The sequence below is a fragment of the Nuphar pumila genome, chromosome 9, assembly GCF_984573655.1.
Source record: "Nuphar pumila chromosome 9, dmNupPumi1.hap1.1, whole genome shotgun sequence".
In the NCBI taxonomy this organism is placed as follows: domain Eukaryota; kingdom Viridiplantae; phylum Streptophyta; class Magnoliopsida; order Nymphaeales; family Nymphaeaceae; genus Nuphar; species Nuphar pumila.
In genome coordinates this window covers 43,783,751-43,803,985 of record NC_143257.1, presented here as the reverse complement: position 1 = coordinate 43,803,985, position 20,235 = coordinate 43,783,751, and the positions used below count along the sequence as shown (strand labels likewise).

At 41.8% G+C, this 20,235-nt stretch overlaps 2 protein-coding genes across 4 annotated transcripts in view; one reads left to right on the top strand and one right to left on the bottom strand.

Moving 5' to 3' along the window:
* Positions 1–16,967, top strand: part of LOC149828579 (uncharacterized) — an 88,250-nt gene extending 71,283 nt beyond the window's left edge. The window contains exon 2 of the mRNA XM_090016895.1: positions 15,224–16,967. Within this exon, the coding sequence (XP_089873021.1) occupies positions 15,224–15,264 (41 nt within the window). The 3' untranslated portion in view covers positions 15,265–16,967. The remainder of the gene's footprint in view (positions 1–15,223) is intronic.
* The window catches only part of LOC149828577 (cytochrome B5-like protein), a 93,798-nt gene that overhangs the window by 41,576 nt on the left and 31,987 nt on the right, over positions 1–20,235 (bottom strand). For all 3 annotated transcript variants that reach the window (XR_016434054.1, XM_090016894.1, XM_090016893.1), the window contains exons 3-6: positions 6,924–7,048; positions 6,768–6,805; positions 6,122–6,199; positions 5,626–5,717 (exon numbers count right to left, since the gene is read on the bottom strand). Coding sequence is in view for 2 of the 3 variants with exons in the window: in XM_090016894.1 (XP_089873020.1) it covers positions 5,626–5,717; positions 6,122–6,199; positions 6,768–6,805; positions 6,924–7,017 (302 nt within the window). In the remaining variant the exon portion in view is untranslated. The remainder of the gene's footprint in view (positions 1–5,625; positions 5,718–6,121; positions 6,200–6,767; positions 6,806–6,923; positions 7,049–20,235) is intronic.

Below are 20,235 nucleotides of genomic sequence, written 5' to 3'. Positions count from 1 at the left end.
TCGAAAACCAATATCAATCATAACATGACAATCTATCCTACCATGTTTTTAGTGCCTGTTTAAGAGCATAAAGAGCCTTTTATAAACGAATAGTTTTACCCTTAGGGATACTAATACTAGGTGAAGCTTCTATGTACACTTCTTCAACTAGATTTTCATTGAGAAAAGCATTTTTGACATCCATTTGAAATATGAAACATTTTCTAATGGAGACCAAAGTTATTAATTTTCTTACAGTGGTCATACGAGCAACTGGGGCAAAAGTTTCTTCATAATCAATGTCATACTCTTGGGCATACCCTTTAGCCACTAATCGAGCTTTATACCTTTTAAGAGTTCCATCATTCTTGGTTTTGACTTTGTAGACCCATCGAAAGCCTATAGGTTAAATAATATCTTATGATCCAAGTGTTAGCCTTTTCTAATGCGTCCAATTCTGTTTTCATGGCTTCTACCCATTATATATGGTTTTTTGCTTGAGAATAGGATGACGGTTCTACGTATGATTGTATTAATGCAATAATTGCCCTGTATGCAGGTGAAAAGGATTTGTATGACACAAATTTTCCAAGTCTAGAAATTTCGAATGACCTTCCAGTTGGTACTTTGAAATATTTTTCTAATGCACATGAAATATTTGACCCTCTACGTTTTGAATATTGTAGACTAACGTCCCTATGGGTTTGCTCTTCAGTATCATCATGTTCAACAACAATAAGACTTTGATCATTGTCAAAGTCACATTCAATATCCCATTCATTAGATTTTGAAGTCAAATCTATTAAAACAAATATTCAGTGACTTCCATGGGTTTTTCGAATTCAAAAAAACTTTTTTTCTCTAGGAAAGATACATTTTTTGATACATATAATTTTCTATTTTAGAAATCAAAGCACCTATAACTTTTTTTATTATCAGTATATCCTAAGAATGCACAAGGAATCGCACGGGGAGAGAGTGTCATTTTTGTTGGTGAAAACAAAACACTTACATCCAAAGACTCTTAATCTAAAATAATCAGGAGATAAGTTGACAAGTTTTTCAATTGGAGTTATGTTTTTCAAAAAATAAGATGGCATACGATTAATAAGATAGGTAGCAGTTAAGGCAGCTTCCGCCTAAAACTCTTTTGGAACTTGATTTGTTATTAGTAAGGTCCTAGTAGTTTCCATGATATGTTGATGTTTACGTTCAGTTAGGCCATTTTGTTGTGGTGTGTGTGGACAAGACCTTTGGTGGATAATGACATGTAAGTTGAGATAGTCTTTAAATTCTTTGGACATAAATTCTTCATTGCAAAAAATGAAAATATTATTTTGAAATTTATTTTTAACCATTTTATGAAATGTTTGAAAATGTGAAAAAAACTCAGATTTGTACTTAAGGAAGTAAATCCAAGTATGCCTAGAATAGTCATCGACAAAAATAACATAATATGCATATCCACCTTTTGAAATAACCGGTGCAGGACCCCAAACATCTGAATGTATTAATTCAAGTGGTTTAAAGGAAACAAAAGTTCTATCATGAAATGGTAATCTTTTCATTTTGCCAATGATACAATCTTTCCAAGAAAAACTTTCAGAATTACAAATTTTTCTAAACTTGAAAAATGTTGGATTTTAAATTTTTCTAAACTTTGAAAATGTTGGATTTTAAACATATGTGGATAATCAAAGTCTTTTATAGCATAAACTCTAGTTCCTGAACATTATAACATAAAGCATTCTTAGGCAATTCCAAAAACTCCATGTAATGGAGTTCTCCTTCTCTATGGCCTTCCCAAATTAGCTTCCCTGACTGGCGATCTTGTACCGAACAACCATGAGAAGATGAGATATTACACCCATAATCAGATATTTGAGAAACAAATAAGAGATTTAAATTCAGTTTAGGGATATATCTTTGTTTTAAGAAGTTTTTCAAATTTTCATATTCCTTCTATTTCAAGAGAGGTCCCATCAACTGTGAAAACTTTTTACACACTTGAGTTACTTTTACAACATTCGGATAAGCTATTGACATTTGGGTCATACGAAAAGAAGCACAAGAATCAAGGAGCCAAGGAAAGTTACCAGGATCGGGAATGATGAAACAGTTGCTCTAGTTGAGGAAGATGCTCCCTTAAGAAGCTCAAATTTAGCAAGACTAGAGAATTTTTTTTATGTCAATGCTATTAATTAGCCATGACATAATTTTGGCATGCCCTATTCTCCATTATTTCTACTTTTTATCATAGGTTGTCAACGTCTTGTTCTTCTCTCCTTCCGCGAGAGGTACTTTGTCATTCTCAACTTTTGTGAGAAATAGTTTTGGTTCCGAATCGAAACCATCAACTATACCCCACAACCTTTTTCCCCAAATGTGGTGTTTCATGATTGAAGCCCACGTTACATAGTTACTGTCATTTAATTTCATGGGTAGATGGTGATCTTGTCATTGTCATCCATCTTTTCCAAGGGTGTGAAAAAAAAAAGAACAGATGAGAGAAGAAAAAGAAGAGAGAAAAAGATGAGAGAGGAGAATAATGAGTACAATCACAAAATTTCATAGCCAAGCTTCTTCCAAAGTCCTTTCTTTCTCTAAAATGATCCCTTGAGTCACGAACAAGAGGATAAAACACTCTTTGCAAGGGGATCACAGAAAATGAGGCAGGAATCTTCAAGATCGAAAGTTCTTCACAGCTTTGATATCATGTAATGAAATGGTGGTCTTCCATAAAAGCACGAGAAACCTTCAAAAGAGTGTCTATTGGGGACACCTCAAGCACAACCCATAAAAGGGTAAAAATGGAAGCACACACTAAAATAATAAATATTTATTTCTTCACAAGAGATGCTTAAAAAGCATTGAGATACAAAGGAGGGGATCACTCATATATATACCAAGGTTTTAAAACTCGCCGAGTCAACTCGGTGACTCGGCTCGGCTCGGCTCGGCCCTCCAGCGAGTCAACCCGACAGGGTAAACTCGGCTTGCCTTGACTCGGTCTGACTCGGCCAAGTTTTGGGATATTTGAAATTTGATTTTTTGGGTATTTCAAAATAACAGTTCAATAACAAATAATAAATTACAAGACAAACCAGTTCAAAGATACAATAATCTATCAATCTTTATGTGTTGATTAAACATATTGGCAAAAAAATGATTCAAAGATCTAACAAAAAAGTGAAGCATACACGTATCGGTGCTTGTACTTCATGTTCTGGTGTTGGGTGCCTTTGAGTGTTGTTTTATGAACACATATCATATCCTTCATTGTATATAAAAATACATTTTTGTACAAAGTCTGTATTTGCTTATCTTCATATTCTTGTGAATTTCTCTATTTGCAATCTTAAATACACCTCTCACTTTATGCACTCATATCATATCCTTCATTGTATATACAAATATATTCTTGTACAAAGTTTGAAATTTTGTATCTTCATATTCTTGTGAATTTCTTTTTTTGCAATCTTAAATATACCTGCACCCACACCTGTGCATAACAATCTGTACCCTGGCATCCTTATTTTTTGACAGAAACACCCATATCATACCAGTTGTGCTGATCTTGTACAGTATGCTTGTACATGTATCCATGTAACATCATTTCCCTTGCTCGGTCCCTCCTTTGTCCTACCCCTTCTAACCATTTCTTCCAACCTAGAGGTTCTAGGCTTCTAGCTGGGGACAATCAATATTCATCTAGCTAAACCTGAGTCAAATATGAGCATCATGCTTTGGCTCAATAAGCTAATCACCTTTGAATTTAAGGTATTCATTAATGTCCTTTTTATTTCTATTTATCTTTTGTTGTAGTTGTATTATGGTTCATCAGCTTTTTCATGTAACTTGATCTCTCCATGTGACCTTGTTATGAAGAAGTTTGTACTTTTTCTACTCTGAACTTGCAATTTTTTATTTTGTCAACTCTTTAGACTATATGTTTACTGAAAAACATGGTTTGAGACAAATTATATATTGTTTTTCTTTTAAAATCAAAAGTTAACAAAACCCGGTGTGAGTCACCGAGTTGACCCACCGAGTCACGAGTCAATAAAGAATGAGTCGAGTTCTGAGTCACAGGTTTTAAAACCTTGATATATACAAGAGGAGAGTGAGGTGGGAAGAGCTCTTCCTAAGAGTCGATGGACCTAGTCCAACGGCTCGTAGTCCAACGAGTATAAAAATGGTCAAGATCTAACTAGATCTTGACCAACTAGTACAAAATGAACTAGAAAATAAAAAGAAAGAATAAAAGAAAAGAAGAAAAAAAGTAAAAGAAATAAAAATATATATTTATATATTATATTATTATTTTATTAATATATATATATATATATTATATGTATTACATGTTACATTTTAACAATTAGGACCTGTATTTTGTTTTCTCTACAAGATCTTAAAGATGTGATGGATTGAGAAAGGAATATCTTTGATGCGTCATGAAGATAGAGATAGCCGATGAAGGCCATTGGGGATGATCACCAATAAAATACATTTGAAGACTTGTGTTTGCAAAACTCTCTAATATGTCCTAAAGATGGAGATTTTCATTGAACACTTAATTGGACCCTTCCCATTGAATCTTTATTGTATTTTCAAACTTTCGGTATATCTCACTGTAAGTTTGAAGGGGAGTGCTAAGTTGTATATATATAATGATGTAACAGGTAAATACCCTCTAGGGATATTTTTGTCATTTTACTCATGTAACAGTATTGTGTATTAAGAACAGTTTTTCTCTATTTATTTTTTATTTTTTTATCTTTTTATTTAATGTCTGTTTTATAAAGAGCATGGGCTCTACGGTCAAAAGACCATAGAGTTCTTGGGGGGTCCCCCGTTGGGAGCCCCCAACGACTCTATTGGGAGCTCCCCAATAGAGCCCCATGCTCTCCCCTTGTGTATAAATAGGGGTTGAACCCCTCCCTTGTAACTAATGCTTCTCTTAAGCTTTTATGCTCAATAAAGATGAATATTTTTTTACATTTTGTGTTTTTCTATTTAGTTTCTTAATGTTTTATATGCACTTAGTGTTTGTGTTGTCTCCTGTTGGCTATTGTTTTTTCTTATAGTGGACTTGTGTTTATGCACATTGTGATTGTGATCTTGTAATCCCTTTGTGGCATTGGTTTGTGCTTATGCACTTTTGTGATCGTAATCTTGTAAAGCCCTTAGTGGCATTGTTGTTGTATTTTCCGCTATTTCATTACAAAAGCTATAAACACTGTTGGGTGATTGTAAACAAAGAATCTGCCCCATTAGATGATGGAAGACATACTTGAGAGAGGAAACAAAATGAAACTCATGAGTAAATCCATACCTATGAATAATGACAAATTTTTTAATTCCCGTAACAAAGTTTTCAGACAATGAGGTTAATTGACTGGACTATAAATGGGTGCACCAATCAGCGGTGCAACATGGCCATAAAATCGCCACATTTCTTTCAGGTGAAAAAGAAAAAAGTTTGTAAATTCTGTCATGTGACTCCACTAGTCGGAAAAAAAGATCAGTAGAACTACACGACATTTCATTCTCCTACAGACATAATCACATTCTGAAAATCCTCAGGAGCCATTTAACTAAGATGAATGTGATATTAAAGAATGAAAGCTGGTCAAAACTTCTTACCCATAAAATCCTTCAGTAGAATCATCCCCAGCATGTGTAAGTATTGCATCACCTCCTGGATGTTCCTCCACATATGATGTAACATCATAGACCTAACAATCAAATGTAGGACACATAAGAAAACATTATCCAAACACATTAAAAATGGAACTAGAGTCAAGGCCTTAGTCATTTTTGGCAAGGAATTCATCAAGAGAATATGAAGTTTTATCATGCACAAGCTTCACAGTTGAATACATCAAGCAGCCAAAAGTATAAAATATTATCTTAGTTAGTGTAGTTTGTACAAGGATAAAATTCATTTTGCAACAGAAAGAACTAACACTTCATGTTGCAGATAATCTAGTCAATCAAGAGAAACGTTTCCATCTGCAGCTAATTGAAATAATTAAAGAAGCATGCTAGTTACATCCCAAGTGCATGGCCCTTTTAAATTATATGTTTGCTCGATTAAAGGGTGGAGATGTCAAAGTATCATTACACACACACAAATAACCTTGTCTTTGATTATGATCCAACAATCAGTCCTTGTGTTATGACAAGAAACTTCAGCTTTTGTATAGACTTTCTTCACCTGAAAAATCAATAGACATAAAATAAGAAAATCTTGAGCTAGAGAGCAAGATACTTTCAGCTGAGATTATTAGCATGCAAGAAGGTATCTATCACAAAAGAAATGATGCTATAGAAAGTAATCAGTTCTTTATGCCTTCTCGGATGCTCCAGTTCTATCAATCTTAAGGCTTCTAAGGTCTTTTAGTATTAGTTAGACAGTATGTCAATTCAAAATATATCAACTAACCATCCATTAAATACAACACAGCATAAGAACATTTCATAAAGATGTAGCAGAATCAAATGATACTCCCATCTTGAAATTCAGTGCTAGGAAAGCAGAGTCAATAATTTGTAAGCAACATGTTGGAAGAGGCCATTAAAAACAGTGACATTATCTTAGATATTTCATTTATCACATGTGAAAATGGAAAATCCTTCTCACCCTAGTAGAATCAATGCATATATGCAAGCAAGGATGTGATTATCAAGAACAGGTAGATATTTTTTAGTTATTTCAACATGTTTATGAAAAGAAACATGTATTTCACTATTAAAACCACACACACACAGATGCATGGATATACCTTTTCAGCATTACTAAGCCAAGTAGATTTTGTCTTGGCTGCATTCAAAAGAAAAAAAGCGAAAAAAACAACAAAAGAATCAACATGCGCGCATGAATGTGAAAAAAACTAATATCATATCAACAAAAGAAGTTTATGTGTTGGTGAAGAAATTACACGTTATCTTGGTACCAGACTTTGTAGATCGTGGGAGGTAAAACAAGGCTATCAATAATACTCCCAAAATGAATGCCACCACCAGTGTCACCATTTTCTCAGTTCAACTTTTTGAGTTTGTTAGCCTGTTCAAGCGCTAGTTATTAAAATTTCTAACTTAAATATGGAAACTATTACTAGAAAAGTAGTTGAATCAGATATCTTTTTATGCTGATCAAAAGAGACATGCTCAGTACTGTTTGATTTTCTTATACCAAACAAAAGAGACATGAACCTAGAAGTGAACAAAAAATCAAGACATGCTCAGGAAAAGGATGGTGCGGGACAGAGATGGGCATAAGTTCCAACCACCAACATAGCCCACATATTATGAAACGTCAAAAGAGAAGGCCACGAAAACTAATAATTTTGCTTCAGTGCAGTTCTAACATCAATGTCTAATGGAAATCACAATCAGCAATTAGCATGGATAGCAAGAGATAAATGCAACATCATGCCTTCACCGAGTCTACGTAGGTAAAAGAATAGGACGTCTATATATGAGCTTAATTGAGATGTTCAGGTGGGCTTGTCATCTACGTCAAAAGCATGTAACTTGTACAATTCCTTAAGCCCACATCATGTTACTTATGCGATCAAACTTAAATATTGAAAATACCAGTAGTTCAGGTACCATGTACATTCTACATGAAAGAATACACTTGCCTACTCTTTGCAACGCTCTGGTTGTTTCTCAAGCAAACATGAGAGATACTTTAGTAGTCAAAACAGCTTTCCAAGTGTACAAAACAAAGCAATGACTGTATCCCTTGGGATTGCTTGTATCACGGAGGTTGTTTCTCTAGCGCCCAATTAATACAATTAAATGGGATTACCATCTGTGTCAAATTCATAATGTTCTTTGACATTTTGCAATAGAATCTGATTCCAAGTACCTCACTAGATTTCTCTACCATAATTTTCTGCCATCAATTTCTTTTGCTCTAAAAATATACGAATCTAGACAGAGAAAGATGATCATTCATCTTAGAGATGTTAAGACTGTACCTTTCTCGGATAACAGGAAACAAGTACATACATTTCCTCTTTCGAGCTTCACCAATGTGTTACTAATACCAAATTATTCGATTTTCTGTCTTGAAACAACTATCTACACTCCAACATATGGACATCAAACTATAAAATGGAAGCATAAAAATGGATAAATGGATAGCTTGAGAAAAGGATCCCAAACTTCTGTCCTCACTCATTTAAAATTTCAAGTAATTATTTAGCATTAATGATACATGACAAACACTAAATTTTCTTATTTTTCTTAATTTTATTTCATAAAATGGATTATATGGGAGTGCACCAATCAATCTAAAACCACGCATATAATGAAAAGCAACAAACAAAGCGAAAAGGGTACACAGAAAAACAACTAAAAAAAAGAGGGTGCCCCCCGAACACTTCATCTCAAAATTTGCATCATTGAGCTAAGGGTTCAAATGCCTAATCCTGACCTTGACATATTTGAGATGAACTAACTTCCAAATTTCTACCCAAGAAAAACACCAAAAAACCAATTGTAAATGGAAACAAAATCATCAAAAAAACACCAGAACCAATCACTGTTGCCTGACATTAGATAGGTTGAAGCTAGTACGAAACGTAAAACATAAGCTTCATTCATGAATATTTTGACAAAATTGTAAAAGCCCGTTAAAAAAAATGTGTCGGACACGTGTCAGACACGTGCCCTGCATGCGTCGGACACGTGTCAAGGTTGGTTCGTTGTGTCAGACCCGGATCCGAGCTTGACCCGGACCTGGCTTCTCAAACGATCGAGAAGCCTGCGACTTTAAAAAGTCACAGGCGTCTCGGGCGAGGGGCAGAAATCCTCACCCATTTTCTCTCCTCTGCTCCGTTTCTCTCACGCTGCCACCGGCGATTGGAGACGCCGGCGACCAACTCCGTCCAGTGGCCTCCTCCCCTAGGAGTTCGGCAGGCCTCCCGGCGGCCTCCGAGCTTCGACGACCGACCACCTCCCATGCCCTCTAGGAACCTCCATCGGCTGACGACCTTGTCTACCTACGGTCACCGACGCCGGCGACTCATCGCCGGCCACCGCCTTCGTCTCGGGTGTTGCAGGAAGTCGGTCGCCTGTTTGCCTCCTCTTCGCCACCCGTCTCTGGCCGCCTCCTGGCAGACCTCGGCGATTGCAATCGTCGGCCATTCCCCCCTTCGAGCCGACGTCGGCGACTCGCCCCCGGCCACCGCCTTTGTCCCGACTGCTGCAGACATCGACGGCAGCCGTCGGCGACCTTCAACAACCAGTGACCGACGCTGACGGCAACCTCCAAGCTCCGGTGACCCCCCACCTTTGTCGACCCCCTTTCGTTCCCTGTGTCGTGGGACGCCGACGATCGTAGCCGACGACAACCTCCGAGCTCCGGCAACGCATCGCTTCCTCCCCTTCCTCTGTGGCCACCTGCAACATCGCCGCCAACCTCCCGACCAGAGTTACCAGTCGAGGAAGCGGGAGCGGGAAGCGGGAGCGGGAAGCGAGGCACTTTCAAAAATTTAGGAAGCGGGGAAGCGTGGGACCACTTAGAAGAAAATTCTGAATCGTCTCGGAAACGACCTAGGAAGCGAACCGGAAGCGACCTAGGAAGCGAACCGGAAGCGAGGGGAAGCGAAAAAAAATGAAAAAATGGGGAAGCGAGGGGGAAGCGTGGGGGAAACGTGGGGGAAGCGCGCTTCCCATTTATGGGAAGCGTGTTTCCCATAAAAGGGGGACGCGCTTCCCATAAAAGGGAAGCGCGCTTCCCAAAAAAGGGGGACGCTTCCCCTCACGCTTCGGAAGCGCGACGTTTCGCGCTTCCGAAGCGCGCTTCGGGGAAGCGCGCTTCCCCTTTTGCCTAGGCGCTTCCGGTAACTCTGCTCCCGACTGACGGTCAACTGCACCAGAACCCCGACGTCGGAGTTGTCGGCGCCCCTTCCACTCAGTCTTTCCCACTGTTACCTCGACCTTTCGATCGGCGGTCTCCCGTTTCTTTCGGCCACCTGACGTCTACAGTTGCCGACAACAGCACCGCCGTTGTTCCCTCTCTGTTGTGGTTCCCGACGATCGCCGCCGACAGGCACCCTCTACCCCTCTGAGTCTTTTCGGCAACCTCAGCCGTCAGTGACCACCCCAATCTGTCAGCGCTTCTGAACAATCGTTGACTCCTCTCTTCTCCGGCCTCCTGACGTCGGCGAACCCGAGAGCTCCTTCGTCGTTGCTCCCCTCTCTGCCTGCTCACCCTGACCCATCACAGTCTTACAGCCCCATTCGAGCAACCCCGACGGCCTCGTTGCTTTCTTCCATGGGACGAGGCCCAACCATCGACACCTGTGACTGGCGATGACGTCGTCGTCGCCGTCCTCCCCTTCGCCCTCTCCGTTATGATCTCTGTCGACGACCTTCCAGCCACCGATGACTCCCCCGGTTGTTGCGGTCTTCCGAGGTAAAAACCCCTTCTCCCTTCTTTTTCTCCTTTGTGAGGGGTTGACCGACAGGGGGGCTGAGCCCCCTTGTCATCGCTTCTTGTCGACAGGGAGTTAACCCCCTGCCTTCCTTTTGGAGCCGATCGACAGGGGGGTTGAGCCCCCTGTCGTCGCCTCTTGCAGGCAGGGGGTGAAACCCCCCTGCCTTCCTTTTGGAGTCGGTCGACAGGGGGGGTTGAGCCCCCTGTCGTCGCCTCTTGCCGGCGCAGGGGGCTCCATTTCCCCTGTCCTTGCTGGGTCAGCAGGGGGCGCCACTTCCCCCTGCCCTTCTGGTTGTGCCGACAGGGGGCTCCGTCCCCCTGCCATTCGCTTTGTCGACAGGGAGCTTTGCTTCCCCCTGTCGTTCTTATTGTGCTGGCAGGGGGCTCTGTCCCCTTGCCATTAGCTTTGTCGGCAGGACGTTTCGCTTCCCCTTGTCTCCTGTTGCTTCTCGACAAGGGGTTCTACCCCCTGCCTCCTGCATTTTGTCGGTAGGGGGCGAAGGTGCCCCTGCCTCCTTTGGTTTCCCAGCAGGGGGCGAAGCCCCCCTGCTTTCCTATTTTCGAGCAGGGCTCCTGCTCCCTGCCTCTGTTGTTGTTGCCAAGCAGGGCTAAGGCCCCTGCCTCTGCCACCCTTGTCTGCAGGATGCAGAGTTCCTGCATCTGCCTCCTGCAGGCAGGAGGCCTTGCTGCCTCTGTTGCTTTTTGCCAAGCAGGGTTGAGGCCCCTGCCTCTGGCACCCTTGTCTGCAGGATGCAGAGTTCCTGCATCTGCCTCCTGCAGGCAGGAGGCCTTACTGCCTCTGTCCCTCTTCTATAGGGAGCTGAGCTCCCTGCCTACTCTCGTGTTTTGGGTTTGGTACCACTGCAGGTCTTACCGGACCCGCTTCTCGTTTATATTGCGACATATACTAACGTTCCAAGCTTTCCAGGTTGAACGGTGGATCCAGCTTGCCTTAGTGGCTCGAGCTTGTGCTTTGCTACGTCGTAGGCGTACGAGGACCCGCAACCCCTCAAGGTAGGGGATACTTGCGTAAAAGGACAATGAACGGATAAATGCTAAAATAAGGAAAGATAACTAAAAGAGGATGATATATGTGTACATATAATATATATATGTACGTCTTTACATTCAAGAACGCGGTTTCGCGATCCTTGTCCTCTTTACTTTTCTTACACTTTCTTTTCTGTTGTTGTCGCGCTATATTTGCCTAGGCTTTTAATTCATGTCTTTACATTTCATGTCTTTTAACTCAAGGACGCGGTTTCGCGATCCTTGTCCTCTCTACTTTTGGTACTTTACTTTTCTGTTGTCACGCGCTTTGCGCCATGGCATTTACTTGTGTATATCTGTCTTTTTACTCCAGGATGCAAATCCTGGTCCTCTTTTACATTCTCGCACTTTGCTTTCTGCATTTACCTTTATTGCCCCACGCTTTATGCGCCATGGCCTTACTACTTGCTTTTGCTCTTCGTACCTTACATTCCTGTTATTGTCGTACTCCCTTGCACTTCTTGTATGTATTGTGCGTCCTTACTTTGTCGCTGCACTTCGTGCATATGCTTTGCCCATGCATGTGTTCTTATATTTGTCGTATTGCTCCTTTACTTGCTTACGTTTATTGTTTAATCGAGGTGCAACCCCATGCCTCGTGAGTCATCCTTTACACTTGCTTAGTCAATATAGGATCTCATACCTCGCGAGTTGCTTACGTAGTTGACTGCTTGTGTGTTTCGATGATCGAGGTATGATTTCATACCTTGTGTGTAACTCTAGCGTTCTACTCTTGCGGTGCAGCTTTGCACATCGAGCCTTCTCTCGATTTGCCATAGTATTAGTATGTGCACGGGATTACCCCTTGTCAGCTTGCACTCCTTGAGTGCAGTTTCGAGTGTATAGTGTATATTGTTTCACTTGTCTTAAAAGTCACGACATACACGTATGCACTTCGGTTCTCCAAAGATGATTTAGGTGCAAACCTATTTTCAAAGATGTATAGCTTTGTAAAGCAGAGATAGCGGATGGATCTCCCAAATCGATGTATTTGAGAGAAGTGTGTTGCAACTTCGGTTTGCGTATCTGATACGACTGAGACCACCTTGTTTAGGAGCCTGTGCACAAGTAGGGTGAGAGTCTTATCGAGGTGCTTGCGCCATCGCTAAGATAAGCACTATATCACTGTTGAAGCGAGACTTAGTTTCTAGGCTTTTTGGTCAAACTAAGATAGTAGCGCCTTCCTTTCTTCGCGAAAGTATTGTTGATGGATTTCTCCTAAGAAATCCATGCTCATCTCCCTGTAGTCGTGTATCATATGTTTGGACTACGAAGAGCACGACGAGAGGTTTGTAGTAACCTCTAAATGTGTATTGACACTTTAAGTTAGATCATGTTATGTTGATATTCGCCCAATAGGCAGAATGTTTGCGATTGTCTAAAGGACCCGAGCACGATAAGTTGGAGCTGGAATGAGTTCACTGTGGACTTCTGTAAAGCAGATGTGTTGGGAGATTTCCTGCAAAGAGATCCCTACCCCTCTCATCGTGGTTGTATTTTTGAACAGGTACGTTGCGTACTGCGGTGAGTAGGATGAGAGGTGTGTGGTTGCCTCGAACGCGCAGTGATGCGTGTAATTCACATAAATGATAATCATGCGCCTTCACAGGCAAGATGCTCGATTCGGTCGAAAGACCAGAGAATGTAGAATGGGACGGCGGTTAAGTAACCGTCCGTCGTGCAAAACTCCGATGGACAGTCATTAATGGCAATCACGGGCAAAGATCTGACTTCTCCAGTCATCGGAGGTTAGGGGAAATACTTCAGGCCACTTCTGCAGAAGTTCGAATGCGCATCCATGGGCCTTTGTTTGCCTTTGGGGATTTACTCTCTTGGTCACTGGTCATCCCCTTAAGAAGGGGACTCAGTCAGTGATTCGAGGTATAATAAAATACATAGCATAATGGACCCCCGAATCGATCTCGGTTGTTTCTACGTTTTTTGCCTTGTACGTACCCACAACGGCCTGCTCATAATGAGACAAGATATAACTCACACACATGATTATTAGATATGTGTGTTGTGACGTGAATTGATTGCTTGTTTGTTAGCTCGATAGTTCAGTACGCTACTCGTTGAGCTATGTGCGTCTGTCGAGGCATTACTCTAGTTGGTTAAACTGCTTACGCAGTTCTTTGCTCAGTGATAACTAGCTTCTCATTATTAGTCAATTGCTTATAACACTAGCATTATGTTAGTCGTTACATATTGTGATATAACTGCTACCGTATGATTTCTTATCATGAGTAGCTTATGAATTGCTTATGATGCAATGGCTTATACTTTACGATTAGTATAATCACTTGCCGATGTAGTGTACGTATTGCTATAAAGGCTTGTCTTATGCAATTGCTTTGTTTGACTGTTTGATAGAGTTAGTTACTCTTCACCTTTAGAATCTGTGGGATCGCTATAGTTGCTTGTTTAGCACTATGATCCTTACTGCTCTTGTATGTAGCTATTTGCTTTACTAAAGCTTTGCTTACTCCAGAGCACATTTTGTCAGATCTGCTAGTCTTGTTTTTTCTTACTTGAGCTAGCGATTATCTTGCTTATTGCAGCCTTTGTTCTTTCTTGTCTTTTGCACCCCTACTAGTCTCTTGTGGGACTGGCCCATTTAATGGGCAGGTGGTGAACAAGTTATACAGCTTGCGATGGCACGATGTCGTGATGCGTTCAAGGCGAGACCCATTTCCTAACGTTGTGCTCCTGGGGACACTTTTGATAGATGTGGTATAAAGCTTCTTTGAAAGTATTTATTCTGATTAGAACTCTTGATTACTAAAACTGTATTACCAAAACGTGTTTCTTCTTTTTATTTCAATAAAATATATATTTGAGTTGCAAATCGGTTTATAAGGAAAAGATTGCATTTGTGTTGTAATGCGCTCAAAGTCTAGGGATTTGCTATTTTAACCTGATCTTCCGCTGAACTTCTGTTTCAAACTCTGATAAATGATTGATTTCAAAGCTTTCAACATTTCTCATAAAAGGTTTCAAGTCCGCGATTTTGGGGCGTTACAAAATACAACAAAAATGTAAAAACAATTAAAAGGCAGATTGTGTAACTAGAAGATTACCACTACTCTCATTCCCGGTTGAAGGTCAATCGAATATATATATATAGAGAGAGAGAGAGAGAGAGAAAATCGTGTTGTTTTCTGTTTTGAATCTATCTCCCACATCACATACTGATACCAGCACGGTTAGAGAAAGTGGGGGGGGTGTGAGTGTGACGGAGTCGGATCAAGTCATTTGACAGATGATGATTTTGACATCTGCGTTCCAGAAAAGGTTCCCAGCCCAAATGGTAACAGTGTTCCGCTGTTAGGTTAGCTGTTTAAAAAAAACCCAAAGAGGAAACAAAAAGAAAGTCAGACCGACTCCCCCAGCCCTCTCTCTCCCCATAACCACTGCAAGTCTGCAACCCTAAAAAAATTATTGTAACAATGCCAGTGCCTTCTCTAGTGGGTTGATGTGCCTCTTCCCAACGCCCATTAGTCTGCGACCTAAAATAACCACAGCCCCTTGCCAACACATTTTTCTGGTGGGTCATTGTGCAACTTCTTGTTTTTCTGGTGGGTCAAGGTGCAGCTTCCCAAGAACTGCCATTAACATTGAATTTTCATCTCTCTCTCTCTCTCTCTCTCTCTCTCTCTCTCTCTCTCTCTCTCTCTCTCTCATGGGGTTTGTTGTTTGATGCTCACATTTCTCTGTTTTTTTTTCTGGCTTTAGCAGAAGAAGCAAAGAACCAACTTTTGGGGTTGTTGATCTGGTGAGTAAACTAGAAAACCATCATATAGGATTGTTGTTTTCTTTACTGTATTGTCTAAGTTTGATCATGCCCAATTGCTTTGAGAGGGGTGGCTTAGTTGCTTAGGGCTCTTGGGTTAGTGCTTCTTACATTCTCATGCCAACTTGGGTGCCTTTCTCATGCTTTCGGTAGTTGTACCATCTTATGCTAGTGGTGGGTTTTCTGCTGGTTGGCATATGGAGTTTTACCCCACAAGAAATGTTATTTTTTAGGTTTTTTTATTCAATGTTTGAAGCTTTACAATTATTTGTGATAATTGTTATCTCATAATAGGATGTTTTACAAATGTTTTCATGTTGTTATTTTGCTAGATCTTGATTCAATGAGATGACTTTGTATTATCTATCAAATCCTCTGTGCTTGTAGTCGTTCAAAATCTTCTTATTTGGGTTTTCTTTTTTCTTTCAGTAAAGAGGTTGCTTCTTCTTCCACACGCACACACATGCCTTGAAAACATGAGGCTATTCTCTGTATAAGTCTGTCATTTCTGTAAGCACTTTGGTAACATGTAGTTAACAAAAAGTAATCCTAAGTTGGAAAGCAAACCATAGTCACATAGTCGGTTTAGGCTAAGAATGCAAATCATAGTCAAATCTTGTTCTCTCGTCTCTGTATAAGTCTGTTATTTCTGTAAGCACTTTGGAAACATGTAGTTAACAAAAAGTAATCCTAAGATGGAAAGCAAACCAGTCACATAGTCGGTTTAGGCTAAGAGTGCAAATCATAGTCAAATCTTGTTCTCTAGATACACTTGGTGAAGGAAAATCTCTAGAATTGAAATTCTTTTCATGAAACTTCTTGAGAAATTATTGGTACATATAAAAAGTGTAAAATATATAAAAAATATGAACAACACTAAGTCACAGGGACTCGGCAAAGCAGGTCTCGCACCCGCGTCGACGACGCGGGTGCGGGTGCGGGTGCAGGATGTGTCCGTATTTCATTCGGACCACGGCGGACTCCATCAAACGTCGCCACACCCTCCTTCGGACCGGAGCAGCTCCTTGTTGTGTCGGACTCGGATTCGCCAAGCCGGGGTCACTGTCAACCCCAGTGTGCGCCCCTACCGCGGTACTTAAATCGCACTTGACAGCCGGAGTGCATCCTCCGGAGTAACCCGCACACGTGGTGCGGCCGTGGAAGGCCAATTGGTCATGCACCTTCAGCGCACTCCAATGGCCCACAAACGTCGCCCACGTAGGCCACGTTGTGTCACGCACGCGTCGTGCGTGTGCGCGGCGGCAGTTGCACTGCCGCGCACGCACACGTGGCGCACAACCGTTGTGCCACGCGCACAGGCCGTGCACGGCAGCAGTGACACCGTTGTGCGCGTTGGTCGTGCGTGGCGCACGCTCAAGCCACGCGCGGCAACCGTTGTCGTGTTGCGCGCACGGGCCTCGCGCAGCAGCGACGCGCATTTGAATTTCAAACATGCGGCAGCGCGCGATGGCCGCGCACGACAGCGGTTACATCGTTGCACGCGCAAGCCATACGCGACAGCCGCGGCATTTCGAATTTCAAATGCAGCGCGCGTTTTGCGCGCTGCCATGCGCCACGCATGGTGCGGCAATGGCGTCGCACGACCACATGCACCTCTGCTGCTTGAAACATGCGCCCCTGCAGCGTGCGGCGGGGGTTGCCTCATCAACTGGGTGTGCCTCTCCCCAATTGGCGCCTTTTCCTATTTTTTGCATTTGGAATTCCCTAAGGCTTATTTAAGCCATGATTGTAGTGTGTTATCTATCTTTTGACAAATATATGAAATCAGCCTTTGGCTTTAGTCTTGCGAGACTTCTTCCCTTTTTCCTCCGCTGAAGATAGGTTTTTCAGCACAAGGTCGTGAGATCCTTCTCAATGTACCATATAGGCTCACGCAAGTGTTGCGAAACACTTGGGTCTGCTTGGGCCATCGACGGCGCGTGATCGACGATATTGGTGGAGTAAGCGTACGCCCGACGAGCCAAGGAATCTACCAGCGGTCTAGGGGCGTTCTTCCTCCCCCTTCACCAAAGGAGGTTTACAGCAACGGGCAGATCAATTACGCGGTTAGAACTTTCGAAGCTCATCATTCAACTGTGCTCGAGTGCTCGGCTCTGGTAAGCATTTCTCTCTATTGAGTTTGCACACCTTGCTCGGTGAGGCTTTCCTCTCCACGAAGCCTTCATCGCAGGTAACTCAGCGTTTAGAGTTGCTTTGCACTCTATCTTCAATTGCGTACGGTCGCCCATAGGGTGCCTACGTTTTTTGGCAGACTGCGGTGATGCCCAAGCAAGCCTGCAGCCCGCAGCGTGTCGCACGGTTGTGCTGCAACTGCTGCCCGCGTCATGCCCCCGTGCACGTTAGCCACTTGCTGCAGCTGCACCCCGCACTGTCGCACTGTGCCCTGCACAGTTCCTGCGCCCGCAGCCCCCTGTGCGCCCCTCTTGTGTTGCCTCCTGCACCTTGTTGCGTTGCACCTGCAGCAACACTGCCCTCTTGGCCCCTGCAGCAAGGCAGTTGTGCCCTACACCCTGCGTATTGTATTGGTTGTTGTCAACTGCAATCCAACAGCTGCAACCTCCCTTCCTTCCCAGTTGTCCCTCGGCAAGTATTCGTGCATTCTTTGAGTGGGCACCTACGTGTGCTTTCGGGTGGCTCTTAAGAGCTTGTAATCCAGGTCTGTGTGCTTGTGTATTTAACTTGTAACCCTAGCTCCGGCTAGACAAAGCCCGTTCAACAAGCCTTTTTCCCTCTTCTTGCGTGAGTTTATTTTGGGAAGATTTAGATGGAGTAGTACAAGAGACATCTTATGGAGAAAAGCTTTTCATCGGCGGTGACCTTAATGGACATGTAGGCATTAGTAGGGATGGATTTGAGAATATCCATGGAGGCTATGGTATAGGAGAAAAAAATGAAAGTGGAGAAAGGATTTTAGATTTTTGTTTGTCCTATGATATGATCTTAGCAAACACTTGGTTTAGGAAGAGAGAGTCTCACCTAGTAACATTTAAAAGTGGGGTTAATACGAGTTAGATAGATTTTTTCCTACTTAGAAAGAGAGATAGGGGTTGTTGCATCGATTGTAAGGTTATACCAGGAGAAAGTGTAGCTACACAACATAGAGTCTTAATTTTAGATCTTAGAATTAGACAATGCCGCAAAAGGGATAGACATAGGATAGATCCTAGAATTAAGTGGTGGGCACTGAAAGGAGCTAAACAAGGAATGTTTGTAGAGCAGGTAGTTAAGGAAGTTGATTGGTGTCTCGAGGAGGATTCAGAATCAATGTGGAATAAGATAGCGGGTGGTATGAGAAAAGTAGCTAAGGAGGTATTGGGTGAGTCTAAAGGCGGTGCACCACTAGGTAAGGATACATCATGGTGGAACGAGGATGTCAAATTAGCTATTAAGGTTAAAAGAGAGTGTTATAGAAATCTAAGTAAGAGTCGTGATAATGAGAATTTGGAGAAGTATATGATAGCAAAGAAGGAAGCTAAAAAAGTTGTTCGAAACGCGAGGGCTAAGGTATATAAGGAGGTTTATGACAAGTTGGATACCAAAGAAGGCGAGAAGGATATTTATAGGCTTGCAAAGATGAGAGATAGGAAATCGAAGGATTTGGGTATGGTTAGATGTATCAAAGATGAAACGCAAAGGGTTTTAGTCAAAGATGAGGAGATTAAGGAGAGATGGAAAGATTATTTTGATAAGCTATTTAATGATAGTCATGCTCAAGATCTTGGAGACTTCTCCATTCCTTTTCATGAGATAAATCGTGACTTCATGCGCAAGATTCAAAAGAAAGAAATTGCAGAGGCTTTGAAGAAAATGAAATCAAGAAGGGCAGTTGGCCCAGATGGTATACCTATCGAGGCTTGGAAATGCTTGGGAGAGAAAGGTTTAGAATGGTTGACAAATCTTTTTAACTTGATTTGGCGAACAAATAAGATGCCTAATGAGTGGAGGAAGAGTACTTTGGTGCCTTTATATAAGAATAAGGGTGATATACAAGATTGCACAAACTATCGTGGTATAAAACTCATGAGTCATACTATGAAACTTTGGGAGAGGGTGATTGAGTCTAGGTTGAGGAAGGTTGTCATGATATCGGAGAATCAATTTGGTTTTATGCCTGGAAGATCAACTATGGAAGCTATACATCTTCTTAGACAACTTATTGAAAGATATAGAGAGAGGAACAAAGATTTGCATATGGTTTTTATTGATTTAGAGAAGGCATACGATAGAGTACCTAGGGACGTTCTCTGGTGGACAATGATGAAGAAAGGTGTTTCTCTCAAGTACATTAGTATAATTAAAGATATGTATGAAGGAGTAGTAACCAATGTCCGCACTTGTGGAGGGGTGACAACCAATTTTCCGATAACGGTTGGGTTACATCAAGGATCTGCTTTAAGCCCTTTCCTATTTGCGATAGTGATGGATGAGCTTACGAGATCAATTCAAGAAAATGTACCGTGGTGTATGTTGTTTGCTGATGATATTGTTTTGATTGATGAGTCTAGAGCTGGGGTTAATGCTAAGTTAGAATTATGGAGACAAACATTGAAAGCTAGAGGTTTTAAGTTGAGTAAGAGTAAGACTGAATATATGGAATGTCGGTTTAGTAAGCAACGAAGTAGTGATGGGAGTGTAGTGAAGCTTGGTGAGCAAGATATACCGGTGAATGATTATTTCAAATATTTGGGATCCATCATTCAAAAGTATGGAGAAATTGATGGAGATGTAAATCATAGGATAAAGGTTGGGTGGATGAAATGGAAAAGTGCTACTGGAGTGCTGTGCGATCGTAGAATGCCATTGCGGTTGAAGGGAAAGTTTTATAGGACGACTATTAGACCCGCTTTACTATATGGTACGGAATGTTGGGCTGCCAAGAGACATCATATTCAAAAAATGAGTGTAGCTGAGATGCGGATGCTTAGATGGATGTGTG